Raw genomic sequence first — 17,753 nt, forward strand, 5'->3', positions numbered from 1 at the left:
GGAGAAGAGAGGGAACTCAAAGGTGAAATAGAGGTGAGAGCACTTACCTCACAGGGCTGTGGTGAGAATTAAATAAAACTGGATACAAACTGGCCAGCACATATAAACCCCCAATAAATCATCGGTAGATTGGTCCAATTACATATAGGACACGTAATTGAACTTGAATTTCAGATAAGTGATTTTATATCCCAAATATCCCAAATATTACATGGGGGTTCTGTGTAACATTTCACAGCTAAATATGTTAAGGATTATTGTTCATTTTGTTAGATGTGCTAATGATATTGGGGATATATATATATATACACGCACACACACACAAATTGGCAGATTCTGCATTTGCAAATGCACCTACTAGCTAACATTTATTTGTCATGCCAAAATCAATATTCACAGCACTTATTCATTCACAGACATGCACATGCATAGAGTGGAGAAAAATTCGAGTCTCCCAGTATGCAAGTTCCCAGCTAAAGTCAACAGTCAACACACTCTTCCTATCCCAGCTCTCATACTATATAAACAAGTTTGCTTTTGGCGATTTCCTTAGTACCACATTTTCCTCATTTTTGTGCTTTCTGTTGATTTCACTGCTTAAAATGGACACCAAGCAGAGTGAAGTGCTGTCTAGTGTTCCTAAGCCAAGAAGGCTGTGATGTGACTTACAGAGAAAATACCTGTGTTAGATAAGCTTCGTTCAGGCATGAGTTACAGTGCTGTTGGCCGTGAGTTCAATGTTAATGAATCAACAGTAGATATTAAATACAGTGTCTTTAAACAGAAAGTAAGGTTATGTACTGATCAGTTGATAGAAATATTGTGGCCCGAGTCTGGCAGGAACCTAACCCTGTATTTCCCCATGAGCAATGGTTCAGTATTCACTGATTTGGTGTTCATGATGACTCTATAGAACTACTGTGAATAATGAGAATCAACTACATATCATATCATATACATGTATATATAAACATCAACTGTGCATATGCATATGAAAATATATAATATGCAATAAAATTTAAATATATATCAGAGATACATACTGAAATATTATGTATGAGTGAAACTAAACAATGTCTAGAATTGTTTTAAAATATTCCAAAAGAGGGATAAAGGTATATATATGGAGAGTATAAAAGAAACAAGATAGCAAAGGTTGAAGATTGTGGAAGTGATGATTTATTAGAAGATTCTCTCTACTTTTGTGTTTGAAAATGACCATAACAAATGGTTTAAAAAAAAAACAGATTGAGGAGAAAATCTTGGGGGAAGAATCTCTTACCCAGTAGCTTTCACTCTGGACACTCTGTGGAGACAGGGCTCCCAGTGATGCCACCTGAGATCTCATTATGGATGAATCCCAAGCCCTTGAACGCAGAGTACCAGGCTGAGAGGTTCAGGAGACCTGGCTGTAGTCTCGGCCCCACCTCAGACTTGCTCTGCCACCTCTGTCAAGTCACAGTGCCTCTGGACCTTTTTTCTTACCTGTTAAATAAGGAAATTGAATTGGACAACTTCTGGGTTCCCCTTCATTGTTAAAACCCTCTCATTCTAAAACCAGTATTTCCTAAATTGCTATGTTCTGGTATAATATTACAGCCTCCGGCGGGCTCTCTCTCTTCCCTGCCCCCATTCATCCTGATGCCACTATTCTGTGAACCTTGCTGAAGTTCTCTTTTTTTTTGCAACACTCTAACCAGGAAGCTATTCTAATTTTGATTTATCTAAATCAAAGTCGAAACTCAAAGCCGAGCAGTTAAGGCCTGTGCAGGCAGACCATCCACTGAAGCCCTCTGGTTAAGCAGGACCAGGAAACAGGAACAACACAGGGTGCACCAGACGATTGCAGAAACAGAGGAAAGTCACCCAAGCCAGTCGAGGGAAGCAAGAGGAAGTCTCCTGGAGGAAGATGTAGGAGCTGAGGCCCCGGGGGGGGGGAGGGGGGGCAGGAATTACAGCTGCAAACAGAAGGGAGAAGGATGTTCCAGGCCAAGGCAAGTGTGTGTGAAGCCCCGGAGACAAGAGCAGTTTGGGAAAGGCTTGGATTTCAAAGCCCATCACACCAGCCCCATGAGTCCCTCGGGCATTATTTGCCACCCCTTCCTGTCACCACCTTCCCCACCTGCCCAGCATGTGTGGTATGTGTGCTGGGGACCCTGGGGTTCATATCTGGAAAAGTATATTTGGGACTCCCTACTAGACCTCCTTTAAAATAAGTAGGTCAGGATTAACTTTTACACTTCCCCCGCACCTTTTTGTTTTGCTCATCCGGCATAATTCTAACGACCCACTTTTCAATAGAGGAAACTGAGGCTCAAAAAGATTAAGTCACTCAAGACCACCCACCCGGGGAGGGGGACGGCGGGGATTCAAACGCAGTTCTGACTCCTGGCTATTTTGCCCTTCATAATGCACAGGGCAGCCAGGGCACACAGGGGCTTTTAGTCAGGCGTCTGCGAGAGGGCGCTTCCTTACAGGTTCCGGGCATGCTGCAGCTTATACATCTACACTGAGAAAGCTGAGGTCAGCGTCAGGGCTAAGCTTACAGACCCATTTTTTTCAGGACGAGGTCATACAATAAAATCTGGTCGCCTCAACTCTCCCACCCCCGCCCCGGGACAGACTCCCAAGTCTTCATGCCTGGGTTAGAGTCTCGTTTCCACTACCTCCTAGCTATGTGACATCCGACAAGTAACTTAGGATCTCATATGTAAAATGAATCTTGTGAGGATTAAACGAAAGCGGCATCTGTGCAGGAGGCTGTCCGTACAATTACGGGGAGAGCAGGAAGGAGAACTCGCTTACACCCGGTTCAGGGCCAGCAGTAGACACAGAAAACACAACTTCAGGCTCTGCGCAGGCGCTCTCCGCAAAGACCCGGGAGGCGCTCCCGAGAACTCTGCGGCTGCGCATTCGCCCGGCTTTGCGGCCGCACTGCTTGACGGCGGCAGTGACCGCCCTCCGGCCGGCGTTGCCGGGGTAACGACGAGCGCGTGAGGCTGAGGAAGGTAAGGCGCCGGGGCGGGCAGTGCGAGGCGTCCCGTGGCGCTGAGCGTGGTGGCCGCGTGTCGCGGTGCGAGAGGAGACATCGCCTTCTCCGAAAGCTCTCAGGAGCGGGAGCAGAAAGGGCGTAGAGACTTTACCCCGGTTGCACAGCCACCCCAGAGTAGGCCGGGCAGGGGGAGCCAGGCTTCCTGGTTCCGCCGGAATTTGCTCCTCTCCCCTTCTCCGAGCATCTGTAGCCCTTTGCACTTCTCTTCGTTCTTTCCGAACAGGATGCCACGTTCTGTGCTGCGGGCTGGGGACGTCGAGGTGTACCGGATACCGTCTCTGCCCGAGGGGAGCCTCAGCCGCTAGTGCGGTTGTTTCGGTGCGGGGGGCGCTCAAGGAAATCCACAGAGGGATGAGTTAAGACAGGGAGTTATGAATTTGGTGGGTCCTTAACACTTTCTGGCTTGTGTGCAGTCATTTATTGCAGTTGCAGCCCCCGTCTGGCTAGCATTTTGCACATGACAGGCCCAGTACGAGGCTCCTTCGCCTTCGCACAGTTACCCACTTAATCCTCACAAACAGCCTTCAAAGGGTTATCGTTTGTTTATGTGGCTTGTGTCAGGTTCTAACTTGAAAGCTCCCCTGGGGCTGGATTGTTTGCCTTGTCCCTTTCATGCTTGCCTCCCTAAGCCCAGGAGGTACACCGCTGGAGCTTCAAACATTTTTTAATTGGGAGAAGGCGAGCTTTACTGGGTGGGAGGTTTTAACCAGATTTTGGCAAGGTGTTTCCAGGGGGTTGGAAAATTAAATGGAGTTACCTTCCTCATTTTTGTTTTGCTTTGTTTTGTTTGGAATAAACATTTACTGAATACCTAAACAGTGTTAGCTTGTCTGCTCAAGGGAAGAATAAGGAACAAGCGCTGCTTTTGATAGTAAATGTACTTAACGCTCCTTGTGTCTGGAGTCAAGTATGCCCTGGTTTGGGAAAGGAAAAGCAACAATCCCTTACAGGTGCATAGTACTCAGCCCCTCTGAGTCCCTTTCCTGCTCTGAACAATGGGAACAGTAACAGTACTTACTTAGGGAGCTGTTGGGATTAAGTGAGTTTGAATAGTCTATCCTGTCACCAGTGGTTGGCAACTTTGGATACATGTTGAAATCACCTGGGTCCCACCCCAGAATTTCTGATGTAATTGCAGGTAAGTTCTGAGAATTAGGAGTTTTAAGATTTCCCCAGGTGATTGTAAGGGCAACCAAGCTTGAGAGCCACTGTTGTATACCACCCCAGGTTAATTAATCTCTTTTCAGTTCTCATTCCCTGCTTAAGCGTCTGCACTGACTCCAAGTCTAAACCAGCCTTCATATTCCAAACCCCTTGACAATTGGCCCAGTCATTCCTATACATACGTGTGTGCTTCAGACATCGGTCCTCTTTAAGGCCAGTCTTCTTACAGTGCTATGTCTTCATGCAGTGGGGCTTTGGGCAAATGATTGGCCCTCTCTAGGCCTCAGTTTCCTTGTCTTTGGAAGAGGATAGTAGTACCCGTGTGTGTAGCATATGGTACAGTCCATGCCTGGAGTGTCGTACCTACCGATGATGATTACCTCTTCGAATTTTATTCACATTTCACATCTTATGTTATGCTGTTCTCCTATCATGGCACAAAGAAACATATCTTAAATGCCTGTTAACAGATGTGGAGAACAGTGAATTCAGTCCTGTCTCCCCTGCTTTGCCTTTCAAGTTCAGCACAAGACAACTCCTTCAAAAAACCATGAAACTAGAGATCATTTGGTTTGTCCTATTGAATTTTTTAAATAACATCTTTATTGAGAGACCGACCACTCCCATACCGTAAAACTCACCCTTGTAAAACGTACAATTCGGTGATTTTAGTATATTCACAGTTGGGCAGCCATCACCACCACTGCAATCCAGTTTTAAAACATTTTCATCACCCTCAAAATTAATCTGTACCTACTAGCAGTCGCTCTCCATTTCTCCCTTCCCTCAGCACCTGGCAATCACTAATCCACTTTGTGTCTGTATGCATTTGCTGTTGTGGACATTTCATATTAATGGTCTTATAAAATATGTGGTCTTTCGTGACTGCTTTCACTTAGGGTAATGCTTTCAAGCTTCATACACACTGTAGCATGTATCAGCACTTCGTTCCTTTATAGCTGGTAATCCATTATTTATGGATACACCACATTTTGTTAATCCATTCATCTGTTGATGGACATTTGGGTTGTTACCACTTTTTTTTTTGGCTATTATGAATCACTGTAAACATTCAGGTATAGATTTTTGCATGAACATGTTTTTAGTTTTTTTATATCTGTACCAAGAAATGGAATTGCTGGATCATATGGGTATTCTGTGTTTAACAATTGAGTGACTTCCAAACTCTTTTCCAGTCCTGTTCAATTTGAAGATGAAGAAACAGGGCTCAGAGAGCTTATGTGGGTTGTGCATGGTCACATGATAATAACAGCGGGTTTGCATATGTAGGAGGTCCATGAGCCAGATTCTTGAAGCCTTTTCTGCCACATGGGCAGAGGTAACACCAGATCACAGACTTGGAGGTTTTGTGGAAAACAGGGAATGTTTTGTGGCAGGAACCTTTTTGTCACACACACTTGCGTTGGAATACAGAGTGCCTTCAAGTGTCCTAGCTCATTCTTGCTTTTTTTTAAAAGAGTATAGCAGTAATCTGAGGGAAAATTCCAAACCAGGCAAATTAAAATATAACTTCAGTGTCACTTGTTCGAGAGAATTTAATCGGAAGTTCTTGAAGTTAGCCATTTAACATTTTCTCTTTTTTAAAAAATTCCAAATGTAGCATATACAAGTTAAATACTAACCAGAAGTTAAGTTATAAAAGTGAAAAATCTCTATTAAAGTCCAACTTTTTCCTGGAAATGCCTAGAAAGTTTCTCACTAGATTCCAACATCCTGCCTCCAAAAAGCCAACACAGCATTGTTTAAATTTTAGAATAAATTGCTGTTTCTTCTTCTTCTTTTTTATTGCTGTTTCTTCTGTTGAATACCAAATGTGATCATTGGCTTGGATTAAGGGATAGGTCGGCAAGTGAAAATTTAGTTCAAATGCTCTTGGAAGAAAATCTAATTGTCCATTAACATGCGACATACATGGTTTTGTTGTGAATGCTTTACAGCAATGTGTGTGTGTGTATAGAATCATGCTCGGTATGTAATTCCATTGAGGGATCTTATTTAAAAATTAAATTATTCTAGTGTTTTGCTGCTTAGCCTACTTGGTTAATTCTATGAAGGTTCCAACTTGCTGATTCTTATTTTTCATAGTTATCTTTGTAATTGATTTACCACTTTCTGTAACTCTCCCTTGGTCTGTGTTTTCCTTTGTCCTCATCTAATTCCTCAATTTCTTTGAGAGGGCGGATAAAGGTATCATCACACACTGGACAAGGCATTCAGTTTCTTTTTAATGGTCACGAACCCATAAAACCACTTACCTTCCACAGTTTCGGCCACCGTCACTGTCTGTTTCAGACTTGGTTGCATCCATTGCCCAATGGATGCTCGTATTAAGTGCAGGAGGCATTATAATAAGCAGTCTTACTTTTTTCTCTGGATCCATGTAGATGAAACATGTGATAGTGCTCCACTGTCTTTCCAAGCACCAGATCTGCTCTCCGCTTAAATCAAGCCGGGTCCAGGACGAAGGGAGCAGCAGGTTCAAGTCTCCCCTCTCATTCCAGGGCGTCTGTTGGGAGAGTGGAGTGCCTGGCCCAGACTCTTGCACTGTTTACATTTTCCCCCCTTGCATGTGGTTAAGTTAGTCCTAAGTTAGATATGTGTGCGTGGCTCTGTGTCTTTATCACACAGTGCACTCAACTTCATTTCCTTCCTTTAGCCATTATGGAATTGCAGCCTGTTGTGTTACCTTCAATTTGCTTTCGTGTGTGTTATATGCTTGTTTTGTCTCCTCAGATTGAGTATAAGGCCTGGAAGGGAGAGGTACTGACTTTGGCTTCCTTTACTTCCTCAGAATGCTGAGTGCACACTGGCTCAGGACTGAGACAAGGACAGTTTTGTCTAAGTAATTCCATAATTATCTGGAACCCTTTAGCTCCTAACCTTGAGAAATAGTGGGCCTTCAGACAAAGGGGGACAGATGCTGCCTATGCTTACAGCAGAACCCAGCGAGAAGAGTGTAACAGGCTTTGGAATTCAGCAGACCTGGGATCATCCGAATGGGCCTTTCACAGAATCTCTCTGACCTGAACCTGTTTTCCTCATCTGTAAACCAGAGTTGGTAGTGCTCACCCCATAATAATAATTAAAGCAAATACACACATGATGCTCATTATGTACCTGGTACTCTTCTAGGTCCTTTATGGGGTCTTAACTCTAAGATAGAGTCTGTTTTTAATCCTTACTTTGCAAATGAGGAAACCAAAGCACTGAGAGATTAAGCAACTTTTGCCCTAAATCACACAGCTAGGACATAGTAAAGCCAATTCAGTCCTGGCCCTCTGGCTTTAGAGTTCCTGTTCTTTGCCACTCACATTTGGTGGAACATAACAGACCCTGAAATGATAACTGTTTCTGTCATTGTTGTTATTACCTATTAATTTACCTTAAAAATTAGAAGATGATTGACCTAATGTTTAGGATGTATTTTAAGGTCCTTTTTTGGAAAAAAAAAAAATACTGACTAGATTTAATTCTTTGAGAAACAGTGTCTCTTTTGGCTTTATCTTTATATCACCAGCACTTCTGATTATCACGAGGCCCTGGTAGGTACTCAGTAAATGTCTGTTGTCTGAGTGAAAGAATAGGAATAATCCTAATAAACAGGAATCCTATTGTGCTTGCTATCAGTAGACTTTTGCATGTTATGACTTTGGACATGCTGCTAGGCCTCAGTCTTGTCCACTATAATTAGAAATATTGCCACAGACTTCTTGGGCATGGTTTGGGGAATTGAGATATTTTAGGTGATTGGGATTTGTAGTGCTTGTACAAAATGTTCTCGTTAGTTTTTCTTTTAGTCCACTCCTTTTAAATATTTTATTTTTCCCACAGATCGCAAAATTTTCTGAGCCTAGAGATAAATGCACCCCCATTTTTTATCAACATAGTTATGGATTGGCTATCTGTTTCTTTCTCCTTATTATACTCTTTTAAAAAACAGCTATCCTTGAGAAATGGCAGAAGCAGTTTTCCGTGCCCCAAAGCGGAAAAGAAGAGTGTATGAGAGTTATGAATCTCCACTGCCCATCCCTTTTGGTCAGGACTATGGGCCTAAGCAAGACTTCAAAGTGTTCACAGCAGAGATGATAAACAACAATGTAATTGTGAGGAATGCAGAAGATATGGAGCAGCTCTATGGGAAAGTAAGTGCTGGTGGCTTTGGCATGGCTACTTCTGACAGAACTGAGCCAGCTATCCTTTTTGCTTCCCCCCATCCACTCCCAAAAGCAAACCATCATTGACCCATATTCTTTCCTTGCCATTCAGTCCAGTGTAGGAGAGGAACTGCCCAATTGGAATCAGGTGCCCTGAAGCCATATGTTAATGAGGAAGACTCCCCCACCATTGAACCCACGTTGCAACAATAAAGTAGGGTCAGTGCATTGGCCTTTCTTGTCTTTCAGTTATAAAAGCCATGCATGTTCATAAAAAATGTCAAGCAATTTACAGAAATGTAATGGGTAAAAAGTAAAAATTCCCCACTCCCATTCCATCTCCAGAGGTAAACACAGAGTGGCATATTGTTCTGGCTCATGGACAGATGAGGCTTAGGCATGTCCTTATCTGTGATCTCTTGTTTGGGAACCTCTTCTTAGATGAGGACAGGTTCTAGTTCTTGCTGTTTTCCGCCTATGATAGGTTCAGGTTGAGATTGGTAACTTGCTTGCTTTTTTTTTTTTCTATCCATAACCAGTTTATTACTGGAGGCATTTTTTTTTTTTTTTAAAGTAATCTCTGCTCCCAGCGTGGGGCTCGAACTCACAACCCTGAGATCAAGAGTCACATGCTGTACCAACTGAGCCAGCCAGGTGCCCCAACTTGGGGGCATTTTTTAAATAGCTTTATTGAGGTATAATTTAGTGTCATAAAATTCACCCATTGTAAATGTGCAATTCAATGATTGTAGTAAATACACAAGAGTTGTGCAACCACCATCACATTCCAGTTGTGGAGCATTCCCATCACCACAAAAAGTTCCCTTGTGCCATTGCAGTTAATTGCTGCTCCTACTCCCAGCCCATATCACCCACTGATGTACTTCCTCTCTAAATTGGGCCTTTCTAAACATTTTATGTAAAATAGATATGTTGTAGCCAGCTTCCCAAAGTGGGATTCCCACAGCAGGTGGCATTGATCCTGGTGAGATGGAGTCTAGGCCAAGGTCCTGCCTCTGCCTATTCCATTGCCTTGAGCTTACCAACCCCAGACTGAAGTCATTAGGTATAAGACACATAAGGTGTACTGAAAACTTACTAGAACTCTTCATACAATCAGATACAATGCTAAGATCTTCATTAGTAATCATTGGGTAATCAGAGGGAAAATGTAAAGCTAAGGAAAATAGAATGAATCTCTTGTTAACTCAAATAGTTGTTTTCCCCCAGCTAAAAAAAATTGGTAACTAAACATGAACTTTGTTTTCTCTTTTCCTGGAAGGGTTATTTTGGAAAAGGTATCCTGTCTAGAAGCCGTCCAAACTTCACAATTTCAGATCCTAAGCTTGTTGCTAAGTGGAAAGGTAAATTTGTGCCTCATTCAGTTAACTTTTGGCAAATTATTTTCTTTCATCTTTGATCTTTTTTTTTTTTAAACATTTCATGAGGGCAGCTTTATCCTAACACCAAAACCAAAAACATTCCCAATTCATCTTTGATCTTAAACTTCGGATTACATAGGAAAATTCTCTGGAGAAGACGTAACATGCACAGTGGCAATTTTACTGCTAAAACTAGCAACTAGAATAATTCTAATCAAGGTGAAAGGGTTTTGATGGTTGGTGAAAATGTGTTTTATCTAATTTCTGGAGTTATCAAAAGTGTTATTCAGGTTTTTCTGTTAAACATTGACTAGCAGGGTACTATGCACTCGGAAGGTACTAGTAATTAAGTACCTTTTCACCTGTATGCAAAATGAGTTTTATATTTTTTATTTCTAGGATTAGAATTTACAGCAATAACCATAACATTAATGAATTTGTTAAAACATTAACTAATGTGTGTAGTTCTTACTTGCTTGACTTGCCTTCTTTAACTTAAAAATCTTTTACTTTGTTTGTCTAGGGAAGTCTCATGGTGATTACATAACCAATGCCAGCAGATGAGAACATAATTAGGATTTTTTGTAAGAAAAAATACAAATTAAACCTACACTAAGATACCATTTTAGCAATCAGATTGGCAAAAATCCGAAAGTTTGACAATATTCTCCTTGGGGAGGCCCAGAAAAATACCCTTCATGTATTGCTGGTGGGAATGTAGGTGGTACTACTGTTACAGGGGGGAGTTTAGCAATGTCTGGTAAAATTATATATACATTTGCTTTTTCCGCCCCCAATCCTCCTCTCCCCCTAACCCCTGGCCACCTTAATATGTTTGCTGTGTCTGTGAGGTTGCCCATCCTAGATATTTCATGTAAGTGGAATCATACCTTGTGAAGCCTTTTGTGTCTTCCACTCAGGATGTTTTCAAGGTTCATCCATGTTGTAGCATGTACCAGAACTTCATCCTGGGGCGCCTGGGTGGCTCAGTCGTTGGGCATCTGCCTTCGGCTCGGGTCGTGATCCCAGGGTACTGGGATCGAGCCCTGCATCAGGCTCCCTGCTCAGCGGGAAGCCTGCTTCTCCCTCTCCCACTCGCCCTGCTTGTGTTCCCTCTCTCGCTGTCTCTCTCTCTGTCAAATAAATAAAATCTTTAAAAGAAAAAACAAAAAACTTCATCCTGAATAATAATTCCATTTTGTTTATCCATTCATCCAAAGATGGACATTTGGGTTCCCACTTTGGGGCTGTTATGAATAGTGCTGCTGTGAATGTTCATATACAAGTCTCTGTGTGAACATATATTTTCATTTCTCCTAGATACATACCTAGGAGTGGACTTGCTGCATCTTATAGATACAGATAGATATAGATATATCTATTCTGTTTTAATTTTTTTAGGAAATGCCAAACTATGTTCCACAACACCTGCCCCCTGTTACATTCCCACCAGCAGTGCACAAAGTTTCCAATTTTTCCACTTGCTGTTTTCTGGTTTTGGATTTGTTTGTTTGTTTGTTTTTTATGATAGCCATCTTCGTGAGTGTGAAGCGGTGAAAGTTTTTAATATTAATGAAGTCCAGTTTATCTGTTTTTTTCTTTCATTACCTATGGTTTTGGTGTCATATTTAGGAAACCTTGCCAAATCCAAACTGATGTAGATTTTCCCCTGTGTTTTCTTCTAAGAGTTTTACAGTTTCAGCTCTTAAATTTAGATCTCTGATCCACTTTGAGTTAATTTTCATATGTGATGTAAAGTAGGGGTCAAGCTTCAGTGTTTTGCCCATGGATATCCAGTTGTACCAGTATAAGCATTTACTTTTAACCCAGCAATTCCATTTCTAGGAATTTATCTGAAAGATACACTGGCAAAAATATGAGAAGAAATCGCATAAGGCTATTCATCGCAACACTGTTTCTTATATTAAAGACTGGAAACAACCCAAATGTCCATTATGAGGGGACTGGTCAACTACACTGTACTGCATTCACAAAGTAAAGTACCATGGAGCTGAGCTAAGAATGAGAGATCACTGGGATGTATTCCTAAGCGAAGAAAGCACCTAGAAAGGGGGTCTGCATAGTGTGCCGTGGTTTTTCTGAAGGTGGGGGGATATAAATATATTTTTGAAATTTAAGGAAGGATAAATCATAGATTCTTTTTCATGCCTATGGGGGAGATACGGAACAGGATGGAGAAAGAGGTGAGACTTTATAGATTTGACTTTGGAACCTTGTAAATGTGTTACATGATTACAAAACAAAGTTAAATTTTAAAAAGTAATTAAAAAAAAAAAAAGCTGAAGCTATATATCAAGTTGGTGGTATAGCCACTGAGGAAAACTATTTTCAGTGGCTGTAAAACGTGGTAACTTGAGGTTCAATCCTAATAGGATAGACTTTGTGTCAGTTATCTCTTGGCACAGTGTTGTTTAACCAGTGGCTTTCAGCAGCATCCAAATTGCTCACAAGTCTACAGGTTTGCTAGGTAGGTGTGCTGATCTTGGCTGGATGTATTCATCCATCTGGTTAGTTATGGAGATCAGCTAGCTGCTCTAATGGATTTAGTCCAATAACGGATCTAGCTGGACTTACTAGTGTCTGGTTGTCTGTTGGTTGGCTGTCAGCTGGTCTAGGATGGTCTCAACTGAGATGAGGGGCAGGGGGCACCATGTGTGTCATCCCTTGGCAGGCTAGCCCAGGCATGTTCTCATGGTTATGGCAGAGGGTCACGAGCAAGCCCCAGTGTGCCAGTGCTTTTCGGGCCTCTGCTCACAGCACGTTTGCTGTTATTCCAGCTGGTCTAGAGTCAAGGTGTTTGGCAGGTGGAAGACCTGAAGAATTTGGGCCATCAGTGCAATTAACCTACCCTATACTCTAAAGAAAGGAAGAGTGGCAAAATAATCTTCACATTGCTTTCAGCAATTATTTTATAGGTGATAGCTTGGTACAACTGTTGTATGTATATTGTGTGAAAAAGCAAATGATTAATTATGTTGGTATGGTTGAGAGCCAGGATTTTCACATGAAACATCTATACCAGGAAGCAAGGACGCTTATCAAGAACTGCTAGGCTTGTTTCAAAAGTGGCTCCCCAGACCAAAGAGGGAAACATTTGAGCATCAATGAGAATAATACTATAGCGGCCCCTGGGTGGCTCAGTCGGTTAAGCATCCGACTCTTGATTTCTGTTCAGGTCATGATCTTAGGATCGTGAGATTGAACCCCACATCAGGCTCCGCGCTGAGCATGGAGCCTGCTTAAGATTCTCTCTCTCCCTCTCTCTCTTGTTAAAAAAACCAAACAAAAAGGATCAATCCTACAATTTGTTTTAAAATCCAGTCATTGGTAATAATGTCCCAAAAAATGCTTGAATCTTTTAATTTATGCTGGTACAATATGTACCTTCACCTGTGAAGGATTCACCATTTTGGAAATTAGTAAACATGAATTGGTTCTCAGGGTCACTGAGTAGTGAGGGATTTCTCTCTATGGAAGATTCCTGCTAATAAACAAGGAATAATGGGATGAGAATAGCACCATTTTGCATCCTCTAATAACGCACTGATTGTCAGTGGTGTTGATGACATACAAAAAGACAACACATTTTTTGTCTTGTAAGAGAAACACACAGCACCACCCATGAAGTAGGCTGCCCAAAATACTGAGCCTGAATGTGATCAAGCCTCTAGTTCCACCAATTTACAGGAAACAGGGTGAAAGAATGTATTAAGCCAGTGCTGCTCAAAGTGTCACAAGTGTCACTGAAGTGTCACAAGATAAGTCCTTTGCACCAGAATGGAAATAGATCCCATACTATTTAGCTGTTTACCTGCAGCTTCCCTCTCCGTGAAAATCTGGCTATGAAAACAAGGTGAGCTGAACTAAGCAATGTGCTGAGTGAGACAGTTGCTTAAAGGTTGGTGCAGGCCCTTCTTGGACCATCCATGAGCAGTTCAAGGACAGCACGGTGCTTGTGACCTCCTTTGATGAGCACCATGTTTAGAGCACAATAGGGACGTGATCCTCTGAAGCCAGACCGGGGGGGGGTGTATAGGACAGAAAAGCCATTGCTTCAGTAAGTGAATTACAGGGAAGAAAATCATGATGGGGTAACATATATTGGAATCAACTTCAGATGTATCAGTCAGTTGTAATGTATATAGGCCTTATATGGATTTTGAGTCCGACTTTTAAAAATTGAGACAATCCATAGATTTTCATGAGGCTAAGGAATTAATATTAATTTTTAAAGTAATAATGGTATTGCAATTTTGGGGGGTTTTTTTGTTTAATTTTTATAATTTTTTTAAGTAAGCTCTATGCTCAGTGTGGACTTGAACTCACAACCCCAAGATCAAGAGTCACGTGCTCTACCAACTGAGCCAGCCAGGCCCCCTTTTTTTATGCAAGTTTTTTCTTCATTTTTTAAGTCTTCATAGAAATACATAATGAGCTACTTAGAGATGCTGTGATAGAATGTGAAGGATCTTTTTCAAAATAATCTGGGGACGGGGAAATGAACAGAAGAGCAAATGAAGCAAGATTGGCCATGAGTTAATTGTTAAAGCTGACGGATGGCAACATGGGAATTTATTATACTGTTCCCTTTACTTTTGTATGTCTCAAAACTTTTTCATAATGAGTGTTTCAAAAAGAGAGGGGAAAAAAGTGGAAAAAAAAAATAGCATAATGACCCTCACCATCCAGCTTCAGCAGTTACCAATATTTGGCCAGAAACATAAAAAGCTTTCAAATAGTATAATGATCTTAACAATTGAGAATCTTTTCCTGATCTGTGTAGTAACTAAATTTTAGACAGTAATAGAAATTTGAAGGAAAGGAATTTATGCCAAGGAAACAGAAATTAAGCTTGTGGATTGCCCTGAAGAAGTAAGTCTCAAATGTCCATTTTAGGAGGTTCTTCAAGTCCTGGCTTCAGCCTCATCTTCCACCCTCTCTGTGCACTCTCTTCTACTCATCGGCACTGGAGCCACCTTGGGCTGCTTGCCGTTCCATGAACCTGTCACGCATTTACTCTCTCTCAGCCTCACAGGGCTTCCCCTGCCTGTTTCCGCCTGGTCTGCCTGGTGAACTCTTACTCATTCTTCAGGGCCCAGCTCAGTTACTCCTCCTCCTTGGTGTTTTTTACTAAGCCTTTCAGGCAAAGTGAGCACTCCTTTTATACTCCTTTACTTGGTCATATATCAGCTTGGGTTAGAATCAGTCATTTCTGGTCTGTCTCCCCAACCAGACTGTGAGTATCTCAAGAAGAGGGGATTTTACTTTATTACTTCTGTATCTCAAGTGCTTGGCACATGGATGGCTGTCAGTAAAACTCGCTAAATTTTCATTTTTGTTAAATTACCAGAGGAGGGAGGTCATGACACAGAGAAAACTGACAAATTCCTAAGGAGGTAGGAGTCTGTGAACTCCTAGGGTTTTTAAAGCTGATGATCATCTATTCCAGGCCTTTAATGCGCTGGGGAGAAGGCTGAGTTTGGGTAAGGAGAAACGACTTGCCCAAAGGCAGAGTGGAGGAGGATGAGGACTAAAACCCACACCATCAGGTGATCAATAAATAACATTGAAGGTAGAAAGGCTCAACCAGCCAGATGCCCAGAACTAGAACTAGAGCCCAGAACTCCCAGGTCCACACCCAGAAGCAACACTGCCATGAAATTCCACAATCTTTTCTGTAGGTACATGTGGGGCGCTTTGACTGAAGATGCCTTATAGAGCATGGGAAAACGGGGGTCAAGGGCATAACTTTAGGGCCTCGATACTCTCATCTGAAAGTTCAGAGGTTGCAGGGGGGTTTCCTCTTGCCTGCCATTGCTGCCAAGCTGCAGTGTTGAGTTGAGAAGGATTTCAGGGTCACATCTGGGCACAGCAAGAGCACCGTGAACAGGCAACATTGCCTTCCAATGGGTTCAGGGGGTGGGTTCCGGGAATGATGGCAGAGAAAGCATGCCATTGCTGGTTGGGCAAGATTAGCCTTCTAGATGTGTGATTTTGTGATTCTTGAAATTCTCTTTGTTTTTCTGGATTTTCAGTGTGTTTTTTCCCTTAAGGAAAATTTGTCTGAACAGAACTTTTTTGTTGTTACAGATATGAAGACACAAATGCCTATAATCACGTCAAAGAAGTAAGTCATGGTGACCTTGGCCAGAATTATGGCTTAAATCAGATCTGTTTGTAGATAACCTTTTCCAATGTGGTAGGTCACGCCTTTTTTTTTTTTTTTTTGGTAGTAGGTGTATCCTTGAAAATTATGTCTGAACTTAATGTGGATCAAATCATATTTGAAATGCACTAAGTTAATTTTTTTGAATAATCCTAGGCCAAATCCTTTGCCACTTGAATTCTTTCCAAAATATGAACAATTAACCTCTAATGTGTATGTCTTTAAGTGCTAAGATGCTTACACTTAGGTCTAGAACTGGCCTCCTCCCCTGTCCTCTTTCCTCACTCTACACTTGCAGGGTGAGAAAAAGGCTTCCATGGAGACTCTTCTTTATCCACTCATACACTCACAATTCCTTCCTCTGGCTTTTTTTTTTTTTTTAAAGATTTTTTATTTATTTATTTGACAGAGAGATAGAGAGCACAAGTAGGCAGAGGGAGAAGGAGAAGCGGGCTCTTGGCCAAGCAGGGAGCCGGATGCGGGGCTAGATCCCAGGACCCCAGGATCATGACCTGAGCCGAAGGCAGCTGCTTAACTGACTGAGCCACCCAGGCGCCCCTCCTCTGGCTTTTCTTTACGCTCTTCCCATTTCCCAGGATTTTTCCCCTGACCGCCCCCAAGCATGCACACTGCCTGGCTGTCGCTGCCCATTCCATGATCCAGCTTACATGTCACTCTCCTGGAGGTTTTCTCATCACCACCACCCTCCGTTGGTTGGGGTTGTTCTTCCAGCTCCCACGCAGTCTGCCTTGGTGCCCCTCGATGTGCCATCCGTCACACACCCGGATTTAGACTGTCAGTTCCTGGAGCAGGGACCATGCCTGCTTCCTCTCTGCAGCCCCTACACTTAGTGGTCCCTTGGTGGGATTTTGTGGACTAAACATTCATGCATTTAAATCCTCATTGTCCCTGAGAGGCAGCTCAAGTTGCGTCTCTTCTGTAAGCCTTCCAAAAATATTGAAACCGCGGATGGTTTTTCATCTTGCTTCTAGCACATACTGGCAGAATCTGACAGCTCCTATTCGGTTATGTGCTCGGTAGTGCCATAGCCAGAGGAGTGGCTGGGGGCAGTGACACCAGGGTAATCTCAGGGGCTGCTAGGGCTATACCTGCAGGCTGGGTGTGGGGGTAGGTTCTAGTCTGTGGGAGGGGCCTGCTGAGAACCTGGCAGGGCCCCCACCCGAGGAGTAGCTGCAGTAAAGCTGCAGTCAACACTAGGACTCAGCAACAGAGCAGAAGCCTGCCCCTCAGAACTGCATCCTGATAGGGCTGCCAGTGGGCATGACATGGCGTCAAGCTAGTTTGAGGATGTGAGGTTCTGGATGGGCGAGATTGTCACCTGCCTGAAGTTATCCCTTTGTAAGCTCTACAGTAATAACATTGCAAGCATTTTAATCTTTGTATTAGTTCCCTAGGGCTGCCATAGCTTAAAAGAGCCGAAATTTAGTCACATACCTCTGGAGACCAGAAGTCCAAAATCAAGGTGTCAGCAGGGCTGTGCTCCCTCAGAAGGCTCTAGGGGAGGATCCTTCCATCTTCCATGCCTGGTTGGAGCCTCTGGTGGTAGCCAGCAATCTTTGGCATTCCTTGGCTTATAGATGCATCTCTCCAGGCTCTTCCTCCATTATCACATGGAGGTCTCCGTTGTGTATGTCTGTGTGTCTCTGTCCAAATTTCCCTCTTCTTTCTACAAGGAAACCCGTCAAGTATGACTTCATCTTAACTTGGTTACATCTGCGAAGACCCTGCTTCCAGAGAAGGTCACATTCACAGATGCCAGGGGTTAGGACTTA

General features: G+C 42.6%; 1 protein-coding gene across 4 annotated transcripts in view; it reads left to right on the forward strand.

Moving 5' to 3' along the window:
- Positions 1-2,924: 2,924 nt before the first annotated feature.
- Positions 2,925-17,753, forward strand: part of TSEN2 (tRNA splicing endonuclease subunit 2) — a 40,780-nt gene continuing 25,951 nt past the window's right edge. For 2 of the 4 annotated variants that reach the window (XM_032411963.1, XM_032411966.1), the window contains exons 1-4: positions 2,925-3,008; positions 8,178-8,379; positions 9,674-9,755; positions 15,885-15,921. In XM_032411963.1, coding sequence (XP_032267854.1) covers positions 8,191-8,379; positions 9,674-9,755; positions 15,885-15,921 — 308 coding nt within the window. In that variant the 5' untranslated portion in view covers positions 2,925-3,008; positions 8,178-8,190. The other 2 variants (XM_032411964.1, XM_032411967.1) reach the window with 2 other exon arrangements.

Source organism: Phoca vitulina, unplaced genomic scaffold (genome assembly GCF_004348235.1).
Source record: "Phoca vitulina isolate PV1807 unplaced genomic scaffold, GSC_HSeal_1.0 scaffold13, whole genome shotgun sequence".
Taxonomy (NCBI): Eukaryota; Metazoa; Chordata; class Mammalia; order Carnivora; family Phocidae; genus Phoca; species Phoca vitulina.